This window comes from Leptomonas pyrrhocoris, assembly GCF_001293395.1.
Source record: "Leptomonas pyrrhocoris isolate H10 chromosome Unknown, whole genome shotgun sequence".
Classification (NCBI taxonomy): Eukaryota; Euglenozoa; class Kinetoplastea; order Trypanosomatida; family Trypanosomatidae; genus Leptomonas; species Leptomonas pyrrhocoris.
The window spans coordinates 318,421-343,000 of NW_015438379.1; the positions used below are offsets into that span (position 1 = coordinate 318,421).

A 24,580-nucleotide genomic window follows, 5' to 3' on the forward strand; every position below is an offset into this window, starting at 1 on the left:
AAGCAGATGGGCGCGAAGGAGGAGGACCTGCCGCGCCTGGCGGATGCCGCGCTGCGGGATGTGTGCTCTTCCTTCAACCCTCGCCAGGGCACGAAGGAGGACATCATCGAGATGTACCGCCGGTCGATGTAAGGAGGGTAGGACTCGAGGAGAGAGAGAGAGTGGGGTAAATCGAAGGACTTAAAGAGAAAGCAAAGGAAAAGAGAGGCTTTTTGCGTTCTTGTGCACCTTCGCGCTGGTCTGTGGTGTTTCCCTTCCCCTCCCCCGCCCTGCTCCGCTGCGGGATGCGAACGGGGTGGTGTGTGTGAAGAGGGGAGAGAGAGTAGGCACCCCCTCCACCCCCTCACACACACACACACACACACACACACACAAGTCCCCCGCAAACCGCCTGTAAGCGGAGTGTCCCGAAGAGAAATCCCCATCAACTTCATCTCCGACGTTTTCATCAAAAGAACGGCGAGCGATCAAAAAAGAAAATAAATATTTTACCTTTTTTTGTATTCTTATTTAGAGCGGACGGCCTTCGCTTTTCTCAAATCAAAACAGGAGAAGGAAAAGAAACGGAAATTGTGAAAGAAGAAAAACGAAATATAAATGTGGAGTGGACGTTGTTGGCGTCGCGTCTTCATTTCTTTGGTTGCTATTTATCTGCCTTTTTCCGGGTGCTCAAAGCTTCGTTGCGCTGTCGAGGGCTCGAGCCGTAATCGGTGGGGGGAGGGGGGAGGGGGGAATAAAGAAGGTTAGGATACAACAACGAACAGGCGAGCCATCGCACGAGGGGCAGCGACGAGGATATTGAAGAAGAAGGGAGTACATCAACGAAAAGAAGCGCTGAAGGCACTGTTGGTAATATATATATTTCTCTTCTAAGTCCTCACCATTGCTTTAGTGCTCTCACAACTTTTTTTCCGATTGCGAGTGTTACTTCTTTGGATTTTCCCCCCAAGTTCTTTATTGTTCCGAGACCGCATCCTCCCTTCCCTCCCCTCCCCGGTTTCGGTGCCGCTCCGCCTCGAAATAAGACATATATTTCTGTGCAGATGCGTTTCCCTTTTCCACCTTTTCCCCTTCGTTTGCTCGACAGCGAAAACAATGACAGCGTTTCAAAGAAATAACTGCAAAAAGCAGCAGCAGAAAAATCCCAAATATATATGTATAAAATGATAACAACAAGAAACCTCGAAACGAAATGAGGCCGATAATACGTCCACTCACCTTAGTATTTATCTTCTTTTCTCTGTTTTCTTTTCCTGAATTCACGTCACTACTATTTTTTATATATCTACGTCCTTCCCCCTCCCCCCCTCACTCGTGATCGTCGAGCAGCAACAGCAGCAACAAGAGAGGACTCTCAAGAAGCGCGCGGGGAGGGGAGGTGGTGTATATATATATATATATATGTTTTTATTGTTTTTAATTTACTGTAGCTGATTTTTTCTCTTCTTCTTGTTCTTGTTCTTGTTTGTTACTTTTACTATTGTTTTAAATGAAGACACCTCCCCTTACTTCTACTTAGTCGTATGAATGTTTTTCTTTTTTTTCATAAGTTCTTTCCTCGTCGTACGTTCGCGAAGGTCTCAAAGTGAGAGGGGAGAGAGGAGAGAAAGGAAAAAAAGAAAGCGACGCACACACACACACGCATACACGCACGCACGCACACCTTCTTCGGTTCACTTCTGAATCATTTTTTTTCTTCTTGTTTTCTTCACCTCTTCCTTCCTCCTTCTTTGGTTTTGTTTTGGTGCCCCATGTGGGACGCGCTTCCTCGAAGCGGGACTGGCAAAACGAAGCGGAAGAGAAGGGAGAGAAGGATGAACGTTGCGGCTGAACTCGCGTGAGGTTGTGAAGCAGGAGAAGAAGAATATATAAGCTTCCAAGAAGGAAGACGCGCTGGAAAACAATAGCAACAGCCAAAATACACACAGAGACAAAACACACGCGCTCAAAAAAGGCTCGTCGTAGGATAATTGCTCGAAGAGAGTCGGAGTGACGGCGTCCTTCTTCTTGTTTTTTTCTTCTTCTGGTGGTGGTGCTCCACGTGTGTGTGTGTGTGTGTGTGTGTGTGTGCGTGTATTTACCTTACCTTCTTGCTGAACGGAGTTTTCCTTTGACGGTGTAAATGCTTGAAGGTTCACCGTACACGCCGATCTCACGTCCAACAACAACAACAACAACAACAAACGGAAGAGGAAAGAAGAGTCTGCCATGCTTGAAATAACGGCATACCGGCGCTTTCTTCTACCTGCGATTGAGTCTTCATGAAGCGTTACTCACGCCTTTGCTTTTCGTAGTGGCATTTGCCCATTTTCCTTTATTTCCGTACGACTCGGCGCAGGAGCGTGTGACGGTGGTGTGTTCGTGTGACCTTCAAGAAAAAAAAGCATTTTACATGTGTCTTCCTCCGATTATAAGAATTATAAGAATAAAACATGAAAGGACAGCTGAGTTTCGCTTCGCGGTGTTCTGGGTGGAATAACTCCAGATGATCGCGGCGATGACTTCTTGCAATCTGTGCGCAAGCGAAAGAGCTACTGAAGTACTCTTTCTTTTGTGGTACTTCTGCGAATCGAGTGACGCCAGCGTCAGAGGCGATGTTGCTCATCTCTTCTCTCTCTCTCTTGCCAAAGGTGTTCTTGATCCACAGCTCTGCCGCGCTATGCCAACACAGGTTTTGGTAGGCCGCTCAAAGGAAAGAAAGATGACGACGATTTGCTGTCGCAACTTCCTCCTCTCTTCCATCTCACCTTTTCAATGTTATGTCTCTCTTTTTTTTTGGGAGGTTTCCTGATTTCCGCCGCGACGCACGCACCACTTGCGCTTCACCGTTTTCATAACAAATAGCAAATACGTACGTAATACAAGGAGGGCTTTCTGAATCGCCTCTCCTCTCGGTACCTTGAGGGGCTTCTGCTTTTCTTTTTGCAACGACAGCAAGCGCACACGCACCCACACACCATACCACAGCGGGGCGGGCCATCATGCCTCTCTTCCATGCTGTCATGTATGTCGACGAGAGCGAGGGCGTGGATCGGATTGAGCCGATGCCCGAGCGGGTCTGGGGCCTGCGCGTTGAGTGTGCCAGCTGCAAGGAGGAGTCGGCGAACACCATGTACGTGAACGCGGAGGAGACGCACGAGCGGGAGGGCGGAACACACCACTTTGTGTGGAAGTGCAAGGCGTGCAAGAGCGATGTGACGGTTGACGTCATGCCGGTGCCGGCGGGGTCGGGGTACTACAGCGCCGTGGAGGACAACGCGGCGAACATTATCGCGGTGTTTGAGGTGCGCGGCGGGCAGCCGACGGCGATGGAGGTGGACAATCAGTGGGTTGTCGTGGCGAACAGCGGGGCGAGGTTCGAGGAGGCGGACCTGTCGGAGGATTGGTGCGACTACGATGAAAAGGGGCAGATGTCGGTCACCGTGAGCGGCGTGACGGTGGAGTTCGACAAGGCAAAGAAAGCGAAGCGCTGAGGAGGCCATCACTTCTTCTTCCCTCCTCCCTTCAGACAAAGGGAATGGAGTGGAAGTGGCCAACGATGGCTCCTGAAGGAGAATTCCCCTCCTTTTTATTGTTCTCTCCTTGAGATGTGTTGAGGCTTCTCGGATCGATCAATTCCTCTCGCTGGCCGCGTCACCGTTTCCCGTTCTTTCATCCTGGTCGTGGTGTCCTCGCATCTCAGGATAATTCTTTTTTTTTGATCTCCAGTTTTCTGAACAAGTGTGAATGGGACGACGTTTTGCATCGCCACCGCCTGCTTACGAGTCGCCTCTTCTTCTTCTCTTCTGTGTCGCTCAATTTATTGTCATTATCATTTTTTGTTTTTTCCTGGTCCGAGTGAAAAGGCGTGGAGGCGCTATTCCTCTTCGTTTGTTGTATCCAATGCTTCTCTCTCTCTCTGTGTCTCTCGCTGTTACGGTGGTGTCGTCTTTTGTTAGTTCTGTGCTTTCGCCCCCTTTGCGGTTTCTGAGTGGAGGGGGGAAGACTCGGCGGCTCACTGAGCGAGGCGTGAAGTCCGCTCGCACGTGCTCCTTCGACCGTTTTGGCTATCGTGGTACGACTCATTAACGTTAAGAAGATTCTCTTCTTCGTTTTTCTTGTTACAGAAGCAAGCAAACAACTGTTTATGCACGCTACCGTTTACATACGTACTCGATGAAAAAACAAACAAAACATAAACCAAGTGCTTTTATTCTTCGTTCCATGCGTGAGAGCTCATGATTCTTTCGAAGTGCTGGACGGCCCTTGCCCGCAGCGGAGTCCGCCTTCTACCTTTTCTTTTCCTTTCCTCATTCTTTCCTCTTCTTTCCTCTTCTTTTCACGAGTCTATTGTCCAACACAATCAGCGCAAGGGCGGAGACGTCAATCATACCCAGCACTGCTTCCGTAGAATCAACTCGTGCCCAAGCGTGGCTGTCGCTGCCGTGCTGGAAGCCAGCTCTTTCGTCTGTGTTGTGCGTTGTTATTCGAAGCGGCGCTGCCGTCGTCATTTTGCGTCTTCGACCTCCAGCTCGGGGTCTTGTTGTCTTCTGCGCTTGGTCCCCCTGATCATCAAAACAGGGTTTTTTCCCCTTTCTGGGAAGTGCAGCTTTCGCCGTAGACAAATCGGCAAAGCAGATCCTTTTTTTTTTAAAAAACTTCTTTTAGCTTCTTTTGCTATTCTCCAAGAGAGAGAGAAGGTGGTGCCCTCTTCACCAAGGTCTGAACGTTGCGGACTGATTGCCTCCTTCGTGCTTTGTCTCTTCTCTTTGATTCATCATATTCGCTTGTCTCTCTCTGTCTCTCTCTTTCAGATGTTCGCGGCGCTGTCGTGGCTGCTTGATGTTAATCTCGTACCCAGCTCGAGCTCCTCGGAGGCGGACTCCGTCAGCTACCAGCGCAGCAGCAGCAGCAGCAGCAGCCGTAGTAACGCAGACACCAATGCCACCGATGTGCCTCAAGCCGTCATCCCGCCGACCACCTTCACTGATGCACGCGGAGAAGCGGTAGCGGAGCTCCAAGTCAGCTCCGCCACTGCAGCAGCGAACAACAGCGTGTTGCAGGGTCTGCCCTCCGCCGCACGCAGTTCGCATCGCGACGCGCAGCGCGAGAACGCTCTCTTTGCCGACCTGCACGCGCAGGGCTCGGCCTTTTTCGCAAGTGCGGACCCGCGCGAGGAGGAGTTGGCGTACTCGGCTGCGTCGCTGCAGACAGCGCCGGTGTGGGCCGCGAGCACCTACACCAGCGAAACGGTGAGCATCTCACCTCTGCCGTCGCCGGCGTACGGGCAAGCGCCGACGGACCCGTCGGCTGCGTTTTACTCCCTGGCCGCGCACGGCGGGACGGCTGTCGTGCCGCCGACGTCTGGCGTCTCCACCGCAGCAGGGCGGACGCTGTGGGCGAGCGATGGCGTGGTGCTGACTGCGTGCTTCCCGTTTTCCGCCGAAGCGGCGTCGGGCAACGCGAAGGGTGGGGGAGAGGCAGCAAACAGCAACGGCGCCCCTGCGGCGACGGCTGCGTTTGCGCAGGGCGGTCAGCGGGAGAAGAAGCAGAAGGCACGGGCTGCTGCTGCGGCGCCGGTTGTGGTGGTGGAGGCCATACGAGGCCTTTCGGGGTCTGTGGGTCCGCGGAACGAGACCCCATCGGCGCTTTCTGTGATAGTGCAATCGAGTAACGGTGTGCTGCACACCACCACCACCACGATGTCCACGGCAGAGAGAGCCCGGGTGACCCCCGAATCACGCATTCTCGAGTGGGATCAAGAAGTGCGTGAGCGGCGCCATCTGATCGAGCATGACACCATCCGTGCGGACATGACAAGGCTTGCTGTCACGACTGCCGAGCTTTCCGGAGGGGAAGAAGAAGCGGCGCAGTGTGATGTGTCGTCCTCGCAGCTGGTGCCGCACCCGATCAAGGCGACGCTGATGCTACCGGCAGAGGACCCGACGTTGAGCCTTTCGCTGCTCTCGCCCTCGCCGGCGGAGCACGTGGTGAAGCTGCACCCCTCCAATCCATTTCTCCTGTCCACCGGCACGACGGAGACGGCGCTGCCGCCACCTGCGGCGACGCAACGCCCCATCGGCATGTCCCACGTCCCGCCCACAACCACGACAACGGCGATGATGACAGCGGCAGCAGCAGCAGAAAAAGAAGACAAGTACGAAGTGGGCTTTGTCAGCAACAAGGACCAACAGAGCGGGCTGGCCCCGCCTTCTTTCATTTCCGCCGCCGCGTCTTCTTCTTCGCCACCACCCGCATCCGCGCCGATGGCGCACGATACAAGTGAAGATTCGGTGTTGGTTGTCTCCCTGACGGAGATGGGTGGCCCATCTGTGGCGGGCGGCGGCGACCCCCACGCCTTCATGGAACGGGCGCTGCGGCAGCGCACGGAGGAGCTGCTAGGCAACGACGACGCTCACACCCAAAGGTGCAGCCGCGACCGCAGCGCTACGCGACCGCGGCAACAGCGGTTGTCTTCTTTCGCCCCCACAAGGGCAGACGAAACGGAGAAGTTGAATCCTGCGGCGGCGCGGCGGTGTGCTGCGCATGGGGAGGCGGTGGTGGAGCTAGGAAACGGGCTGGTGACGCTCACGGCGGTGGGGGAGAAGGACGCGGGGCAGACGCCGTCGCGTGCTGTGCCGGCCTCCTCGGCAGCGCTGACCAATAAACCCGTCTTCGACTTTTCGTAGCGAGAAAGAAAGAAAAATGCGCGCGGGGGGGGGGGGAGATTCGTCGGTGTCTGCGCTTTTGGGTGCCGCGCGCTGTCATCTGTGTTGTTTGTTGCTTGGGTTTGTTGTTGTGCTGTTGCACTGCCGTTTCTTTGATGGTGATGCTCTCCGTTTATCATTGGTTTTCTCCCTCCTCAGCCGGGCGGTGCGCGCTGGATCACACACGCGTTCTCGCACACGTGCAAACTGCAATGAAAAGAAGAAATGGGGAATGGACACGCTGCTGGCGGCACGGCTTTTGCTTCCCCCGCTGATCCGCCGCCGTGGCGCCGCTGTTGTGCGCGCAGCGGCCCCAAGACAAAGAGCGAAGAGGAGGCGCAGCGCTGCCTCAGCCGCCCCCTCCTCATTCCGTTTCCCCCCCCCTGTTCTCCTCTCTTCTCTCTTTTCTCTGCGAGGCCGCCGCCCTCCCCTCCTCGCCTTTCCGAGGCAGGGTTTCTTCGCGGCTGGCGAGGAGGGAAAAAGTGAGGACTGCAGGGATTGAACCTGCGACCCCTGGATTTGGAATCCAATGCTCTACCACTGAGCTAAGCCCCCGTTGCCGACTCGCAGTCTGTGCTGGACGCCTCGGATGCGAATGGGCGGCGCCTTAGGCCCCCCTGCCGAGGGGCTGGCGGGTGGGCGAGGGCGGAGGGTCCGTTGAGGGCGGAGGCGCGCAAACGGCGACGGACGCTGCGGCAAAAACGGCGGCGAAGGCGGGAGAAGTGAAAAGCGCAGAGGTGCGGTCATGAAAGGGAGAAGGAAGCGCGGCACATCAGCGTGCACCCCGGCCCTTTTCGTTTTTCTTTATTTATCTAAATTCCCAATGGAGACGGCGCTGAACGCGGCCTGTACGATAGGCGTGCACTCGGCACGCTGTGTTCACCTCTTCTTTTATTGAAGACATGCCTGCTTCAAGTGTTTCTATGCATTTTAACTGCTTAATGGACTTCACTGAGCCGTAGGCTCTCGCTGCCTTAGGTGGGAGAACAAGACAAAAAGAGAAGTAACAAGATAATGACGTCCCACACGCCCGCTCACGCACGAGCGCGCACTTTACAATCCATAGAAACAAGAGAATATATATATATATATATATTTTTGGTGACGTCGAGTAAACGAATGTCAAGAGAAGAAGAGGAAACCCCGAGGGGTAACGACAACAAGAAAAAACTAATAATATTAATCTAAGCGTTTCCAACTGCCTTTCTGCACCGAAGTGTGCACTGAGAAATATATTGTACTGTTCTGTATCCTGAAGCACTCAGCGAAAACAGACAAAAAGAAGTGAGGCCGTCGTGTGTTTCGCATTTTCCCCTCTTTGTTTGTTATTCTTTTTCTCTTTTCTTCGTGTCTTCTCTTTCAGAGAGAAAAAGAGTGGGTACGGGGAAATGCGCCCGTTTGTGGCGTCACCGCTTCGCTCCGTACGGCGCCGCGAAGAGGAGAGCCAAAAGCCTGAAACCAAAAGAGGAAAGAAAAATAAATAAACAACTAAATAAAAGAGAGTCATTAACAAGATTTTCTTTTCTTGAGAGGCCTTCGAACGACTTGAAGACAACGCGACGTCCCCCTTCTTCGTTTTTGACGAGAGGGGAGTTAAGCGAGTCCCTCGAGCGAGCTCATGCGTTTTGCTCCGACAACGAGCGTTTTTAAAAATTTACGCTGTCGTCAAATCCATAAACAACGGCAAAAAAGTGAAGTAGTCCATTTACGCATGAATACAAAAATGAACTCCATTAAACCAGTTCAGGAGAGTATAAACGAGTGCAGTGTGTACGTATTTGTTTCTTTTGTTGTTGTTGCTCCGTTGCGCCAGTGTCTTTACAGCCTTCACGGGCACTCTTCTGCGCTGCCCCAAGCTTCATTCCGGTGCAATGTCGCAGCTCCGGCGACGGCGGTCCTGCTACACATCATACATCGGAAAAGAGATGACAAGCGATCCCGCCCTCCGCACGCACAGACACAAGGGCGGAATCAAGTCAATTTTATGACGAGAAAACAACGATTTAAAGAAACAATAAAAAATGGAAAATAATTAAACGTTTTCGTTTTTCGCAGGAGAGAAGAGAAACCAAAAAAAGGAAAAGGAAGAAAAGAAAAACAATTGTGCGAAGTGGCTGATCGTCAACGCCACTACAACAGGAACCGTGGGGACCACACGGGAAGCAAGATTTGTTAGATCAACAGGAAAAAAAGGGCCACGGTTTCAAAGAAGGACAACAAGGGTAATGTAAAAAACAGAGAGGGCGACCGCGGTGAGAAGCACGTCAACGAAGGTATAAAAGCTAAGGAAAAAACAACCCCAATAAATTCATAAGGCGTGAGTTAACAGCGTCAAAAATCCAGAAACAGAAAACAATAAAAAATACAAAAAAGGAATCCAAGTGAATAAATAAATATCAAAAAAAAGATGGCGAGCGTGTGCCTTTTTTTTGTCGTGAGTTGAAGGTGTGTTAGGCGCAACTGCTGCTACGCCTTGTCGCCCTCCCGCACTTTCACAGCTCGCGGAGTCTTTTTCTTATTTTGTTGGTCCAGACAAACGTCGATAAAATGGGAGAGGAAGAGAAGCAGAGGAAGCAGTTCCACTAAAAAAAAATAATATAAAAAGAAGGATCACCATCTACCATCCGTTTTCCTCCGATTCGGTTAGTAGATGCTCTCCCTCCTCTCTTGTTCTTCTCTTGTACTCCCCCATTTTACCCCCCGGCCCGTTGCACCTCTGCAGTTTTTCACGTGTGCGTGTGCGGGTAATGAAATCTCCCTCTTTCCACTTTTTCCTTTATGGTTGTTGGAAAGCTGTTTAGGCGTCCACGTCGTGGGCAGGCGCAACTGTGTGCTCGGCCTTCTTCCCGCGGGGCTGCGAGCGGCGTACGAAGCAGATGGCGTACATCACGGCGGTGGCGAGCAGGCAGCCGATGGCGAAGCAGGAGAGGAAGATGCCGGCGGCGGCGCCGCGCTCGACGCCGCTGATGGCGTAGTAGTTGTAGGTGTCGCCCGTCTGCGTCACCTCGACCTCTTCTTGAATCTCCTTCTCGCTCTTGAGGATGGCGCTGAGGGGCACGTTCTCGAGGGCGTTGTTGATGACCGTGGCGAGGCGGTAGCCGGCGAGCGTGACGCGCTGGTGGCAGATCACCTTCGCCGCGTCCTTGTAGGACTGCGTAAGCACCGCGCCGTTGTCCGCGCCGGGGTAGACGTACTTGATCGCCATGTCCAGGCTCTCCATGGCCATGACCGTGGTGTTGGTGTTCATCTTCTCCGCCTCCGTAAATATGTTGTTCGCGATGAGGTCGTCCACGAAGGCCTGCAGCTCCGCGTAGGTGGCGGGGCTGAGAGGGCGCGGCGGGTCGACCTGCGGCCCCTCCGCCATCGAGTCCCAGAAGGCGTGCAGCTTCTGCTTCGTGCCCTTGTCGTCCACTATAACGCTCTGCGCGTTGCCGCCGGCGTCGCCTTTGGGGTATTTGTCGGAGAAGAGGCAGCTGCCGTGCAACGGCTGGTGGATGTCGCCGACGTAGTGGATGAGGTTGGCGATGGAGGTGGTGATGGAGTCGGTGGTGGCCTTAGGGTCCGTCACGGCAGTGACCAGCATCGGGATCACCGTCGCCACGTTCACGTTCTCGATCGGGTTGATCGTCATGGTGATGTTGTCTGGGTTGTAGGGTTGGTCGATGAAGTGCCAGGTGGCCATGGTGGTGAGGCCGAGGGACTTGAGGTCGTCTGCCCATGGTGCTGCCTCCACCATCGTAGTGGTGCTTGGGAAGGGCCCCATCGTCTTCAGCACCGAGGCGCACGCCTCCACTTTCTTCTGCACGTCCGGCTTGAGGTTGCGGCGTGCGATCTCGGCGACGGCCATGTGGCCCTTGCCCCACCACGCGTGCGTCGGCACCGCCACGGCGATGACCAGCAGCAACAGCGTCACACTGAGGACACGGAGAAGTGCGCTGACGGCAGCCATTGCGTGTCTGTGTTAGAGTGCGTGTGGGAGAGGTTCTTCGATGGGTGCGAGTGTAGCTGCTTCTGCATGCACGTTGCTCTTTGCAGTGAACCGGTTCTAGAAATTCCTTTAAAAGAAATAAAATACTGCGCTTTTCTCTTTGAGTTTTTGCGGACGTGAAGGAGAAGAAGAGTACCAAAAATATGCAGAAAACGGACGAGTGGGAGAAGGGACGGAGAGCCGCTAATCCATTCATGTTGCGGTTCGTGAGCTTCGAGTGGGGGAAAGCACACAGCAACGGCAAAGAACACGAGGGACGATGACTTTCTGGAAGCGCTGCCGCGCCTCTCTCGCCGCTGTACTTTTCTCCCTTTTCCCACGAAATGCTCACGGGGACAACAGCTGGAGGAAAACACATACACAAAGAGTAATAAGAATAACGAATGCGCTGTAGAGCAACGCGACAGGGACACGTCGATGGCACCTCCAGGCGTCGTACGCCGCTGCGGTTTTGCATTTCTTTTTCTATTATTTGCGTTGTTGCCGTTTTGCAGAAGTACTTGACGATGCAACAGGAACGGAGACGTCAACGCCGGCTAAATGTGCCTATCCCTCTCTCTCTCCCGTTCTCTCCTTCAGTGTGTGTATGTGTAGAGGTGGGAAGGGGGGAAAAACTGGAAAGAAGAACACCGTGGGGGAGAAATACCCATACGAGCTACCCCCCGCACGCATGTAAACACTGGCGTGGGGAAGCGCGGAGCAAACAAATAACGCGTGATGAGGTGAGCAGAGCTGGCGTAAAAATAAAGAAAAGAAAGCTAACTACTTGAGAGAGAGAGAGAGAGGGGCGGATGGAAGGAGGAAAAACAAAAAGGCCGAAGGAAATATATTCGGACGCGAAAGGGAAAGATACTTGGTGAAGTAGACGAGCGATTGCGCTAAGTGCTGGTGTAGATGCGTAGATGCGTAGACATGTGTGTGTATATATATGTGTATGCATGTGTAAGCCCTCCCCTCCCCCCCCTACCCGCACGAATTCGACAAAGAAGGGACGTCAAGAAGAAAGACAAGAGAGAAAAATCCTAAAAAAAAGGAGGATGCCAAGAGGGACAAGTCCGTGCTAAGCAGCGCCAACAAGTAAATGAACAACCAGTGCGGTGGCAGTCGGAGTTGAACAGTGCTCAACGCTTTAAGGTTCTCCTGCGGTGGTGGCCTCTGCTTTGTTTTCCTCGGTAAGCCGCCCCGCCAGGTGCTTGATGGTGGAGTTCGTCAGCTCGTACACGTACGCAAAGTCCTCCTCGCTCGGCACCCCCGCCTTCTTCATCGTCGTGGTTGTCTTGAATGGATTGCCAAGCAAAATCGTGCTCTCGCCGCGGCGAGCCATTTCTTGGCTTTGCGCGTCCAACGTCGCCTGCGCCGACGCGGACAGCGGCGCCGTCGCGGTGATGGCCTGCCGTATCTCCGGCTCGACGAAGCAGCTGACGGCCGCCGCGCCGCACGTCTCCACCGGCATCGAGGGCAGGATGGCCTTCGCAAGCTTCTCGTTCCACCGCGACTTGCCGTGCCGGTTCAGCAGACCGGGGCGGAGGAGGAAGAGAAGAATCGGCGCCGCCGCCGCTGCCGCCGTTTTGTTGTGCTGGTGGATGCGCTCCACCGTCGCCTCATCCGCATTGCCCTTCGTTCGCATGTACAAGAACCAGGAGTTGCTGTCCGCCCCTGCCGCGCTGATCTGGCAAAAGGCGCGCAGCGTGCCGGTGGACTTGGCAGAGGCCGAGCTCGTGGATGACGGCGGCGGCGGAGCGGTCGGTGCTGTTGCCGCTGCCTGCGCAGACACGGCGCCTTTCTTCACCTCGCCGGCGTCGTTCACGTGGTGGATAAAGGCCGCAGCCGGACCGAGCCCCGCCGGCGCCGAGTAGGTCAGCACCGCCTCCGTAAACGCCATCACATAATCGTAGTCACACCGCGTGAACTGCGCCGCGCTGCCGGCATCCTTGCGGGTCGTGCCGAGACACATCGCCGCGTACGTGTGGCCGGCGAAGATGTCCTTGTACGTGTGGAGAGCGTCCGTTGCTGCGGCGGAGTCAGCGGCTGCGGACGTCGTCGACCAGGCGTTCGTGAAGGCCTCCCAGTCCATCGTGACGGGTTGGATCTTCGCCGCCTCCTGCGGCGTCACCATCACCACCTCCGACGAGCTGCCCAGATGCTCCCTTTCGCTGTTCGCGTCGCCACCCGCCGCGTGGTTCTGCGTGCCGACGCCAAAAAGTTGGGCGTAGTTCGCCTCCGTCACGTTGGCGGCGCGCGTCAGGGCCACAACACGTTGGATGGAGGGCTGGCGAATGGCGTGCTGGACGACGCTGCGGCCAATCGCACCGGTGGCACCCGCTACAATCACGGAGGCCATTTTTCTTTCTTTCCAATTTCCCGCGGTGCTCTTAACTGTTGTGTGGTCGGCGTGCTTGTATTCATAAAAAATATATATCCGAATGTGTTCTTCTCCTTTTGGTTTTGTGAGGGAGAGAAGAGAAGGTTGTGTGCGCGGCCGTGGAGGTGTATAGCGGAGAAAAGTGTTGTTTTTGGCTGAGTAGAGGTGCGTAGGCGCTGCGGTGCGAACAACAAGCGCAGAACTAATAATAATAATAATAATAATAATAATAATATGAAGGAGGAACGCAGTCGGTCTCGATGCGCTGCTGAAGCAACGTAAGCTGTAAAGAGATTCCTTTCCCATTTTCATAAACACCGGTAACGTCAGGGATGCGTGATGTGGGTGGCGGCGTCAGCGGTGTTAACAGAGAAGGGTAGATCGACACAACAGGTGGGAAAGATGAAAAGCAAAGGAGGAACCTAAATACGCACGGGCCGAACTCGCAACAGAATTTGTGGCGAGGCGACGAAAGGAGAGCGCACGCATGCCGGCTTTCATGTGTGCCTGTACGTGCAGTTGCCAGCGCAACAGAGTAAGTAATGAGGGAAGTTGGCTCTGCCACTAGCTCACTTCCATATATAAATATGTAAATAGGCCGAGACCACGTGCAGAGGTTCCGCGACTTGGCGCGCGCTGGACGAACGAGTCGCCTCCGCCAAGCGACACAAGTGTGTAAAAGAGACAACAACAGCTGGCGTGAGATGGCTTTCTGCTAACAAAAATACACTCTGAAGACAACAGTAGTACAAATCGTGACGATAATAATAATTCAAAAAATCAAACGAGCGCCAATATAGAAAAGGAAAGGAAAAGAAAGGGCGGATTGCTTCATATTCATATCCGTATATATATATGTGTATCTGCGTGGGTGCGCACGGCTTGGCTCCATGCAATGAAGAAGAATGTACTTTGCCTGTCGATCACCGCCTCCGACATATCGGGTACCGCATATATATCTCCTCCACAGTTAAATACAAAGAAAAGAAACCTATCACCACAACAGCCATTACGTCACGACAAACAAACGGACAAACAAGCAAACACATATATGTCGGGGGGCGCGTGGGGGTGTGCGCGTGGGGGGTTGCATCGACCACTCCAACTCCTTCCCCCCTTTCCATTCACACATACATATCAGCTGTCCAATAGCATGCGCAGAAGGATGCGGTTGGACGAGCAATAACTATTTTCTTCTACGTGCCGGTGCTTCGCTCAGTTAAATAGCTGACGTATCGACGCACGGATACACAGAACAACAAAGTGGAAGGAAGAGACTTGACGACCACCATCAACGTAGTAGTCTGAGTGGGATAAGAAAGAGCAAGAGAAAGAAAGAAAGCAAAGAGAGCCGCTCACGACTAGCAATGGTACAAGGGGAATTAGCAATAGTAGGAAGAACAATATTGTTAAACTCTTGCACTCCTCGTTGTGCAGTCGCTGGCAGTGTTGAAAAACACAAGCAAGCAAGCAAGAAAAACAAACAAGTTCTCACAGAGCAAGAAAGGGGAAGTGCAGGTCAGCAACACGCACGTCTGTAGGAGGACAAGGGAGAAAGATGGTGGGTTTGGAAAGGGGGAGAGAAAAGGAGCTCGAGTCGCAAGAAGCATCACGGCAACACGGAAGGAAAAAGGCTTGCCGTCCGTGGCTTTCGTGTATGCACAGCAATAACAATTAAAACTAACGTGAATGAAAAGAAATAAGATCGGAAAAAAAAATCCAATACCACTTGAAATACACACACACACACATACACACACGCATTGTTTGAAGCACACGGGGCGAAGGTATATCCAAATAATGATAAAAAGAACAAATAAGAAAAGCGATGCTTTGCTGTTTCACGCAAACACACCACAACACCTCCTCCTCCTCCTCCTCCCTCCCTCCCTCTCTCCTCCTTCCTCCCTCCTCCTCCTCCTCCTCCTCCTCCCTCCCTCTCTCCTCCTTCCTCCCTCCTCCTCCTCCTCCTCCCTCCCTCCCTCTCTCCTCCTTCCTCCCTCCTCCTCCTCCTCCTCCTCCTCCTCCTCTCTCCCTCCACACCCCTTTACACACGCCGCTGCTGTTGCTGCTGATGATACTGCTCCACGCGCAGTAGCGCCAGCTCCGTCTTGGTCTCCAGCTTCCGGCCATAATTGCGCGAGCTCAGCAGCGGCAGCAGCAGCTGCAGCACCGGGAGCATTCCTCCTTCCGCCGACGTCGCGGAGGCTAACTCGTCGACGGGGGCGACGGTGAGGAGGGTCTGAATCACATAGTTGCCGTAGGAGTCCATCACGACAGTCGTCAGCGGCAGACGTGCAACGGCGGGGCTGAGAGCTGCGACCTGCGCCGCAGACGACGACGACAACGACGCAAAGGGCGAAGACGAGCTTGACTTGGTCATGAGGGTCTGGCAGATGGACCGAATCCGGCGCTCGCTGCAGTGCCGGAGGATGTGCTCCACGACGTTCGAGGCGAACTTGCTCGTACACATGCGGACCAACTCGTGCTGCATCACCGTGGCGACGGCGTCGATGGTGGCGGTGCTGCCGCGGGCGTAGCATACATCCACCAGCCGCGTCACGACGTAGTTGCCGAAGGGGTGGACGGAGAGCTCCGGCACGTGAGGCAGCAGCAGCGCGGACATTCGCTCGAAGTAATCCATTGGCTGCTGCTGAAGTGCAGCTGTGTCCCTCTCTTCCTCCACCTCCTTCCTACTGCGTGCAGTGCTGGTGGTGGTGGGGGTGGCAGAGACGCCAGCTGTCGTGTTCGGCGAGAGCCCTGAGCACGCGTTCAGGAAGTCGAGGCACTTCTGCACGATGCAGCAGCCCTGCTTGTGCTGACACACAAAGAGTAAGTTTTGCTGCATCGCGGTGAAGAGGGCGTCGACACGGTCCTGCAGGAGACCGCGCAACGACGGAGAAGCTGGACCGCTGCTTGCGGTGGGCAGGGCGCTCTCATTGGCCGTGGTGGCCAGCGCCGTGTACTGGCGCCGAATGCATTCCATCACCTTCATTAGGACGTGCCCGCCGTTCGCGTTGGTCAGCAGGCGGAGTAGATCACGTTCCAGCGCGACAAACACAAGCCGCTCCTCCTCAGTGTTCCGCACCGTCTCAACGAGCCGCTGCACCGCAAAGGTCCCATGCGGGGAGCAGGCCACTTCGCAGAGGTGGTGCTGCAAGGAGGGCAGCCGTAGCAGCCGCTGCCGCTCCGCGTCGGGGGCCATGTCAAACACCTTCTGAAGCAGGAAGTTGCCGTAACCGTCCGCCATGACCGCGTCCAGCTTCGGCTCAATGGCTCGCAGAATCACCTGAACGGCGGTGGAGCGGTAGAAGGCGTCGGCGCGGCGCTGACGGCGACGCTCTGCCACGCTGCCCGCGTTGCCGCCGCCGCCGCTGCTGTTGCTGCTGCTCTCCGCCGGGCTGCCCGTGCCCTCTCGCTCGTAGTGGCCGGCAGCCGCCTCCTCTCCGCCGGCACCGCCGCCGTCGCACTCGGCATCCAGCGCGGCCTGCAGCAGGCGGCAGCCGTGTTGATCGTGCGACATGGACAAGATCACGGAGGCGGACGCCACATCGGGCACGTTCGTGAAGGTATTCGTGTTGCTCGTGCTGGTGTGGCTGAGACCCCCGCCCAGCAGCGAAGGTGCCGCAAAGGCATCAACGTCCGTCGCAGCCGACGTCGCGGCAGCGGCAGCGGCTGTGGGGCTGCCCGACAGCACGGCGGGTGCCACCGCTTGCAGACGCTCGATCAGCGCCCGCACCGCAGCGGGGGAGACGGACGTGACACTCACCGCATTCGTGCCGGAGGCGGCGTTGTAGCTCGCGGCGGCGGCGGCGGTGTTTGCCGCGCTGGGTCCGTGGCTGTGGTAGTGGTACGGTGACACCGTCGCTCCACCACCGCCGCCGAAGGTGGCTGCGTGTGGCGACAACACGGAAGGACCGTACGGCGGGTTGTGGTGCGAGGGGGAGGAGGCCGTGGAGTTGCTCAGCGGTGACCGCAATGACGCCGCCGCCGCAGCGGTGGTGATGACGCCTGCCATGTGCGACAGCTGCACTCGCGGACGACTCTCACGCCCTGCCGCCGCGGAAGGAGCGCCGTTGCCGCTGCCGAACGGGCCGAGAGGGCTCCCCCGGCCGCCACTCCGCTTACCCGCGCTGTTCGTGCCGTTGATGCTGTTGTAGTTAGCGGTAGAGGTGTGGTGGGCGTTGCCGGCTGCGTTGGCGCGTGCGTTAGGCGTGGTAATGACGTAGCGACGCAGCGCGGGCGAGCTGCCGTCCGACGCGCGCATCTGCGGAGACGGACGCAGGCTGCAAGACGGAGGCGAGTTGTTGTTCGCGTTGCCCGCCGTCGTTGTCGCGTCCTCCGGACTGCCACGGCGAAATGCGGAGGGGGATTGAAACTGCTGTGGCGGGCGCGTACCACGCGGGGGTGCCCCCGCCGCCGTTGCTCCGATGGTAGACGTCGTGGAGCGCGGTGCCGCCGTGAGCTGCGCGTACGCAGACGGTTGAGACTGCTGCGGCTGCGGCTGTTGCTTCGTCCAGCCATGCGGCGGCATCGGCTTGGCGGGGGTACCGGAGGGCGACATCATCATCATCATCCTCTGCTGTGGCTGTGGCTGTGGCTGTTGCACAGCGGGGAAAAGCGGGTTCGCCGGCCCACTTGTAATACCGGCCTCGGAGAGACGAGCGGTGCTGCCGGGTCGACGCAGCAGACTCGCTGGCGAGGCCGCGGCCGTTGTGAAGGCAGGCGGGGAAGGAAAGCGCTGGGGCTGTGGAGGATACTGCCGAGCGCACGCGAGATCCTCTACCGAGTTCATCTCTCCTCCATGCAGGTGCGAGGCGATAGAGGAGAGCGTGACCGGCTTCGCGACGGTGTCGGGAGTGTGAAAGAGTGCCGTGTGCGACTCCGTGGTCGCTGACGCAGACGCAGCCGACGCAGCAGCAGCGGCGGCGGCTCTTTCGTAGGGGCTCATGCGATCCCACAGGGCGGCAGCCTCCGCCGGCGACAGACTTACCTGTGGCCAACTGCAGTGCGGCAACACATTAGTACCGTTGCTGTTGCCGTTGCCGCCGACTGCCTCCATGGAGCCTGAGCAGGGGCTGGTATAGGACACACTTGCCGTATAGCGCGACGTTCCGCCCGCGTAGAGAGCCGACCCACCTCCACCTGCAGCAGCACCGGCCGCAGGAGCCGGAGCGTCCGCGCCACATGACATGTCGGAGGCCGTGCGCTGCATTACCGGCATCGGCGGCTGCATTGCGGAAAAGCCACGCCGATCGGGCGGTGTGTTCGCACGCGTGCCCGTGCCTGGCTGCTGCTGCTGCTGAGGGCTGTATCGCAGCTGACTGAGCAGCTGATGATAGGGAGTAGTCGAGGCGGGGGCGAGGGGAGAAATCGTGGTGGACGGCGTGGTGCACTTCGGCGGGTTATTGTTGTTATTGCTGTTGCTGTTGCTGTTGCTGCTGGCGTGCGGCGCACCGACCGCGGCGTCGCTCATGTGGCCGGCCCGCTGCAGTTCGTTTAATTCCGCCTCGACGCTGACCCGCCACGCCGCCTCATTTTCCACTGCTCCGCTGCGGTGACTTTGCGGATAGGTCGCATTGTCGCTGTTCACGTAGAAACAAGTCCCGGCGCTCGCCGCTGCAGCCAAAGAGGCACCGTGCAGCAGCTGCTGAGAGCGTGGAATGGCAGGGGCCATCACGCTGAGCGGCGTGGAGACGGCACTGCCGCCGCCGCCGGCAGCGCTGCTGCGAGCCGCACGCATCACTATTGGGTCTGCATAGGCTGACGCCCGTCCTGCTGCTGCTGATGTCGTTGCGGTGAAGAGCGGGGAAGAAGGGGTGGGAGGGGCGGAATCAAACTGCGGTTTGGCGGGCGCCATCTGCTGCTGCTGCTGCTGCTGCTGGGTGTACGGCGAGCGCGCGGAGGTGCTGCAGAGGCCTCTCGCCGGCGTCCACGCGTCCGTGAACGCACCTCGCGCTGCATCGTGATCGTATTCCCCACCACAGCTACCAATGCCGCCTTCATCACCCACCTCGACGCCGCGTCGCGCCACGGCTGCTTCACCGTCTGCGCGGGCGTTTCTCCCCAACTCTGCGGCGATGCGCGACAGCCCACCCACGTGTGCGTCGTCGTGTCCGCCTGCTGACTCCTCCAACAGACCCTCCTGATTGAGGGACTGGGTGTATCCGGCCAGCACGGCAGACATCACACCTGCACTTCCTGGCGAGACGGTGCGGGGAAAGGCACGAGGGAGACCTCCGCTTTCCTCCTCCACGGCAGCGCTGATCGACTCCATGATGGGCTTGAATGACGTATCGGCCGTGGACGCAGCAGATCGCCTGCTGCCGCCGCCGCCACCACTTTGCATGGGTAAGCTGGACAACAGAGAAGTGTTATCGCGTGCGATCGCCGGCGTCTTAATGGAGTTCGCTGTTGCTGCTGCTGCACCGTTGAGAACAAACGGTGACGACGGCGTGCGGCGCTGTGCAGGTGACTTGTGCTGTTGCTGTGACGGCAGCACATCGCGCCGGTGCGCATCCATAAAGAAGAGCTGCTTCGGCTGCCGCAACACATCGTAGTACTCCTCCGGCTCCTCTTCACTGACGGCGTAGGCGTCTGCACACTGCACCCCACCACTGCTGCGCGGCGCATGCAGTATCTTCACACCAGTCGCCGGCGTCCGTCCAGCGACTGCGCCGTGGAAGCGCTTCTGCTGCGGCTCATCACCGTCGACTCCGTTGAGCGTGTTGCTGCTCCGTATCGTCTCCGCCACGCCGCCGTCGTGCACGGTCCAGCTGCCGGCTGCGGTGGAGGAGGCCGTGTAGCGCCTGGCGCTGCCGGCGGAGAGTGCTGTGGTGATCGCGCCAGACATCGTACTCGGCGAGGTGATGGAGGACATGGAGAGCTTCGCGGCGTAGCTGACATCGCGAAATTGCTGCTGCTGCTGCTGCTGCTGCTGCTGCTGCTGCTGCTGTCGCTGGTGTGCTTCGTCTGTACGTGCTTCCTCGTCGACCACTAGACGGACCTGCGACAGCAGGCTCAGCAGTTCTTCGCTCTCCGTCTCGGCGAACATGTTGTGCTGGTACTCCTTCTCTGCTGCTTCTTTCTATCCGCTGTCGCGGAGGAGAACAACGAACAGCAGCGGTACGCTGAAACTTCTGTGCAGCAGAAACGGCAAAAGAACAGGAAAATGAATGTATTTGGGAGAAAAAAGAAGAACAACAATAGAACTAAATACTCCGCAAAAAAATACAAGAGAGAAATAATAACAGTAATAGTAATAATCATGAAACACTGACGGTGGAGCTCGCGATGACAGGGGTCACAGTACACAAGCGCTCTTGACTCTATTTCTTCTGCAGCTGCAAAGATCAGACAGTTACACCGTTTGTTTTAGAAGAAAGAGAGAGAGAGAAAAAGAAAGAAATAAAAATATTCTGTTTTGAGTTCTTCGCTCGGTGTGCTCTGTATCAAATAATCTCCCCCGTTCGTGCTGCGTTCGTTGCAGCACCGCCGCACTTCTCTCGCTCCTTCGCCGCGCGACGGCAGTTGTGAGCACAACTCTCGTCTACGCAGAAGGCCAACACGGGTGAAGACGACAACAGCCAGAAAAGAAAAAAGAAAACAACAAAAAACAAGTAAATAAGAAGATCTAATTCGGGAGGTGGTGGTGGGGGTTTAATACTCTGAATAATACTAATAAGGAGCCTATATATATATATATATATACTTTGCTTCGCTTCTCTTCTCCCACACGCACTAGAGGCAAAGAAAGACCACGGACTCTGCTCCAGTGAGGTAACGCCGGAGTGATTGGGGGAAAACAAAAATAACAATTATAAATTCAAACTAGATCGAGGTAACACACACACAGAGAGAGAGAGAAAGAAATATATTTGCCAGTCCAAACAACACACGAAGCAACTGTCCGCCCCGTCACAACACCAGCTTCGCAATCCCCGAAAGGTGAGAAGAGGGAGAGGGGGGTATATATAGACACGCGTGTGGGGGTGTGTGCGTGGGTGGGTGTACGTCCAGAAATACAAAGAAGAAAAGTAGTAATAATACTCGTCAACAACACCAGTACAGTAGTGTTTAAGAAAAGAAAAAAAGGCAATTACAGTACACCACGAGCCGTGTATAAATAAATACACCGATGTGGCGGGGACGCTCTCAATGATCTTTCTGCTCCGTTACTTTCCCTTTCTGTTTGTTTCTTCGTTCGCTGAGGAAACTCCAGGCGATATCGCGTAAGTACGCGCCGTCCGACGAGAGAGGGAGAGAGTGGTAGAGAGAGTGGGAGAGACGCGGCGAGCGATAAAGAAAGCTTTCCTCTCTTTTTACTGTTTGCGAGGATTAAACAAGGCAACGAGGCTGCAGTGACACGCGTGTCGAGGAACACACTTGTATACACACACACAACACCGACAACACACAAGAAATACCGCACACGTCTGTTTCTCTTCTTCTTACAAAAGAGAGAGGAATAATAATAATAACAGATGAAGGGTCAACAGGCGCAGAAGGAGCGAAAGGAAAGAAAATATTCGGCGCTCCACGCAACAACGAGTTGAAGGCAGCAAGTGGAAGGTGGTGAGAACGGGGCGAATAAATTCTGTCAACGACACGTGCAGACACCGCGTGAACAGCGAGAGCAAACAACAACGGCGACAGTGATACGAAGCGCGCTCTCCAAAATGCAAACACACACACACACGCCTAATTTCTAATGTAGAAGATAAAGAAAGAAACGGTGCGATACACAAGAGAAGGAAAGAGAAAAAAGAAAACACTGTAGTTGATAATGTTCGTCGTACTGTGTGACGCTGCACCTATAGGTATTCACGGATTCGTAGATAAATAGATATCTAAATATATATATATATATATGTATACCTATAAAATACCTTGAGCGTAGAGACCACTTAAAAAAAATAATAATATATCTTTGTTGTCGCCGTCAGTTCAATGTGTCGTAGCAAAGAGGAATACGTAGAATGACATGCGTGAAGGAGCATAGGAAGGAGGTGGGAGAGGCATGCGAGAAGAGGGGAGAACGTGAATGATGATGAGCCCCATACTTTACGTTTCCCCTTCCTTTTCGGTTCGTTCTGCGTTGACACACGGAGATTGGCATGATTCGGGTTTTCTACGAAACACACGCACCCACACGTGTTGTAGCGCAAAGGTGCCGCAAACTTCGCCAATGAAAGTGCACGTCGCAGGAGAAGAGGCGCCACCAGAGAGCGCAACCGGCGTTTCTGCAAGTATCTTTTCTTTAAATCATTATTATCGGTTGAAAAGGAATTCGTTTCTCTAGTGCCGCCATGTGAGCACCTAACGTGACACGGTAACGCGTGGGAATCACAGCAGAGCACCGAGAAACCACCAGCAGCCAAACAACAACGCACGCGCGCGCACACCTCCCTCATTCTTTTAAAACACCTCCGCGACGGTTTCCGCCTTTGCCTTCACGAGCGACTCCCACATGTCCACCGTGGCCGCCAAGATGGTCTGCAGTTCTGCCGTGTCGGTCGTGCGTGTCCACACACGCCGCCGCGCCGGCAGGTCAGACCCTTCAGCGCCCTTCTCGGCCTGCGCGTTCTCCGCGGCGGTGGTGCACGGCGACGACGATGACGACCGAGTGACGAGCAGCTCTGCAGCCAATGCCTTCTTCGCTTCGTCCACCCCGTCACGAACGGCGTCGCTGCTGCTGCTGCTGCTCGCCTCCTTCCTTTTCGTCCGCCTCTCTGCCTCCGTTTGCGTGTTCTCGAACGTCTGAACTACATCCTCACGAGCGACTTTTGCCGCGTGCTTGCTGGCTGCCTCGCGCTCTGACAGGAGCTGCGTCGGGTCCACGACAACTTCTCTCCACACCCACGGCGCGGCAGTGCCGAACGGCCCATCGATGGGCCTCTCCGCCCTTTGCGGGTCCTGCCGGTGGCGCGGCGAGCTCGTCCGGCAGCTTTGTGTCTTGCACGTCGCCGCTGCCGCTGCTCGCCCCCACGCGGCCAGGGTGCAGAAGTTCTGCTCCTGCACGAGGGCAGCGACGGCGATCGCGTCGAGCTGCTTCGTCCGGGTCACCGCCTTGTCGTGCAGGCGCATGAACCCTGCCGGGCTGATGAGAAACAAAAGCGTCCCCACGCTGACCCCACCGCTGGCCAGCGTGAGCAGCGACAGCTGACGCACCCGATGTGGATGGCGGAGTCGCCAGACGCGATGTATCTGCGCTCGTTGGTAGTAGGCAGCCAAACCAGCCACCCCGGCGGCGGCGACGGCGGTCACGGCGAGGACTCGACTCCAGCTGACGAGCTGTCGGCTGTAGCGGAAGCGCTTGTTGGCCTGCTGCTCGATATCGTTGTACAGCAGACGGCTGTCAACGCCGTAGGACTCACATGTGTCTTCGAACACTTCGTTGAATGACATCACGCATGCCGCTGTTGGTTGCCCTAATAATTTATTTCCTGCTGTGGGCTATGATGACGATGGCGTTGTCAAGGTTGTTTGGAGGTGTCCAATGAGTGGTGCGGGCGACTGCACGCGTCTTGACCTCGGCTTTTCAAAAAAATCAAAACAAGAAAGGACGCCTTCTGGGGAAGCATCTGCACAGAGCGCGAAGAAGCAACGCAGAGGGTGGGGCACAGAGGAGAGGAGCCAAAGTCAGAAGTTGTAGTGCGTTCTCGTGAAGGAGTCGCGTGCAGGGTATTTCCCCCTCCTTTTTCTTTTCCTTTTTGAAAGCTGCCGCTGACGCACTCAGAGAGAGGGAGAAGAGCGACAACACGCTCAAAGGCAGCACTGCTGACCGCAGGGGGACAGGAAGAGCATCAAAAGCCAGCTGTGCGTTTATTCTTATCGTTGACGAACACGGAGAAGACAGCGCTTCATACACGAAGACGAGGAAGACACGATCGGAGACGGTGATGGACGGCTCATGAAACTCGCTGCGCCGGACTTTTCTTCTTCCTGCTCTGCGTCCGTCTTCACGGGGTACCCCGTGGTGGGCGGTGCACAACGACAGTTCCCTCACAGCGAACACCGGAACAACCCACCCACCCACCCCTCCACTCACACACACGCAAGCATCCACAACGAGTTGAGAAGGGCGTAGAGGGACGCAAAAAAGAAAGCAAACGGCGACTGGCAAACACACAAACACAGAGCGAAGAGGAAAAACAAGAGGGCGCGACGCCCACACCCTACGCACACGCACGCCTCCAGGGTGGGGAGGCCTGCTTTAATATTTCCCTCTCTGTGCGCGCCTGGAAAGACAAAACAACAACAACGGACAAGAACAACAGCGGGGAGATCGCCCCGCGCAGACTCTACCATGATGCACAACAACACAAGGGAGGGGAAGCGTGAGAGAGAGAGAGAGGAGGAAGAGGAGGCATCAAACGAACACGTCTGCTTTCTCTCATAATCAATCCATAGCGCGTGAAGGCAACACACACACACACACACACAATGAAAAAGGCGTAGATAAAAAGACTGTTTGGTAACTATGAAAAATAAACAAAAGGATGAGGATATATATATATATATATATATATATATATAGTAGAG

At 55.7% G+C, this 24,580-nt stretch overlaps 6 protein-coding genes and 1 non-coding gene across 9 annotated transcripts; 2 read left to right on the forward strand and 5 right to left on the reverse strand.

Annotated features, from left to right (window-relative positions):
- Nucleotides 1–2,780: 2,780 nt before the first annotated feature.
- Nucleotides 2,781–3,473, forward strand: ABB37_08309 (hypothetical protein; the record flags this gene model as incomplete). 2 transcript variants are annotated; one of them, XM_015807270.1, is made up of 1 exon in its annotated part: nucleotides 2,781–3,473. In XM_015807270.1, exon 1 carries the CDS (start codon nucleotides 2,982–2,984, stop codon nucleotides 3,471–3,473), a length of 492 nt encoding a protein of 163 aa, XP_015654219.1. In that variant the 5' UTR covers nucleotides 2,781–2,981. The 2 variants fall into 2 exon arrangements, with proteins under 2 accessions (XP_015654219.1, XP_015654220.1); XM_015807271.1 differs by having other exon boundaries at nucleotides 2,843–3,473.
- An 871-nt stretch (nucleotides 3,474–4,344) lies between these two features.
- On the forward strand, nucleotides 4,345–6,668 carry ABB37_08310 (hypothetical protein; the record flags this gene model as incomplete). The annotated part of the gene is made up of 1 exon (XM_015807272.1): nucleotides 4,345–6,668. The coding sequence occupies exon 1, from the start codon at nucleotides 4,794–4,796 to the stop codon at nucleotides 6,666–6,668; it is 1,875 nt and encodes a 624-aa protein (XP_015654221.1). The 5' UTR covers nucleotides 4,345–4,793.
- Nucleotides 6,669–7,169: 501 nt separating this feature from the next.
- Nucleotides 7,170–7,241, reverse strand: ABB37_08359. The gene has a single exon. It is a non-coding gene; the product is annotated as a tRNA-Trp (tRNA).
- A 2,242-nt stretch (nucleotides 7,242–9,483) lies between these two features.
- ABB37_08311 (putative 3'-nucleotidase/nuclease) lies at nucleotides 9,484–11,560 on the reverse strand (the record flags this gene model as incomplete). Of its 2 annotated transcripts, none has more annotated exons than XM_015807274.1 (1): nucleotides 9,484–11,560. In XM_015807274.1, the coding sequence occupies exon 1, from the start codon at nucleotides 10,633–10,635 to the stop codon at nucleotides 9,484–9,486; it is 1,152 nt and encodes a 383-aa protein (XP_015654223.1). In that variant the 5' UTR covers nucleotides 10,636–11,560. The 2 variants fall into 2 exon arrangements, with proteins under 2 accessions (XP_015654223.1, XP_015654222.1); XM_015807273.1 differs by having other exon boundaries at nucleotides 9,484–10,773.
- A 243-nt stretch (nucleotides 11,561–11,803) lies between these two features.
- ABB37_08312 (hypothetical protein) lies at nucleotides 11,804–13,334 on the reverse strand (the record flags this gene model as incomplete). Its single annotated transcript, XM_015807275.1, has 1 exon — nucleotides 11,804–13,334. Exon 1 carries the CDS (start codon nucleotides 13,013–13,015, stop codon nucleotides 11,804–11,806), a length of 1,212 nt encoding a protein of 403 aa, XP_015654224.1. The 5' UTR covers nucleotides 13,016–13,334.
- Nucleotides 13,335–15,083: 1,749 nt separating this feature from the next.
- Nucleotides 15,084–21,964, reverse strand: ABB37_08313 (hypothetical protein; the record flags this gene model as incomplete). Its single annotated transcript, XM_015807276.1, has 1 exon — nucleotides 15,084–21,964. Exon 1 carries the CDS (start codon nucleotides 20,088–20,090, stop codon nucleotides 15,084–15,086), a length of 5,007 nt encoding a protein of 1,668 aa, XP_015654225.1. The 5' UTR covers nucleotides 20,091–21,964.
- Nucleotides 21,965–22,453: 489 nt separating this feature from the next.
- ABB37_08314 (hypothetical protein) lies at nucleotides 22,454–23,620 on the reverse strand (the record flags this gene model as incomplete). The annotated part of the gene is made up of 1 exon (XM_015807277.1): nucleotides 22,454–23,620. Exon 1 carries the CDS (start codon nucleotides 23,441–23,443, stop codon nucleotides 22,454–22,456), a length of 990 nt encoding a protein of 329 aa, XP_015654226.1. The 5' UTR covers nucleotides 23,444–23,620.
- Between the last annotated feature and the right edge of the window lie 960 nt (nucleotides 23,621–24,580).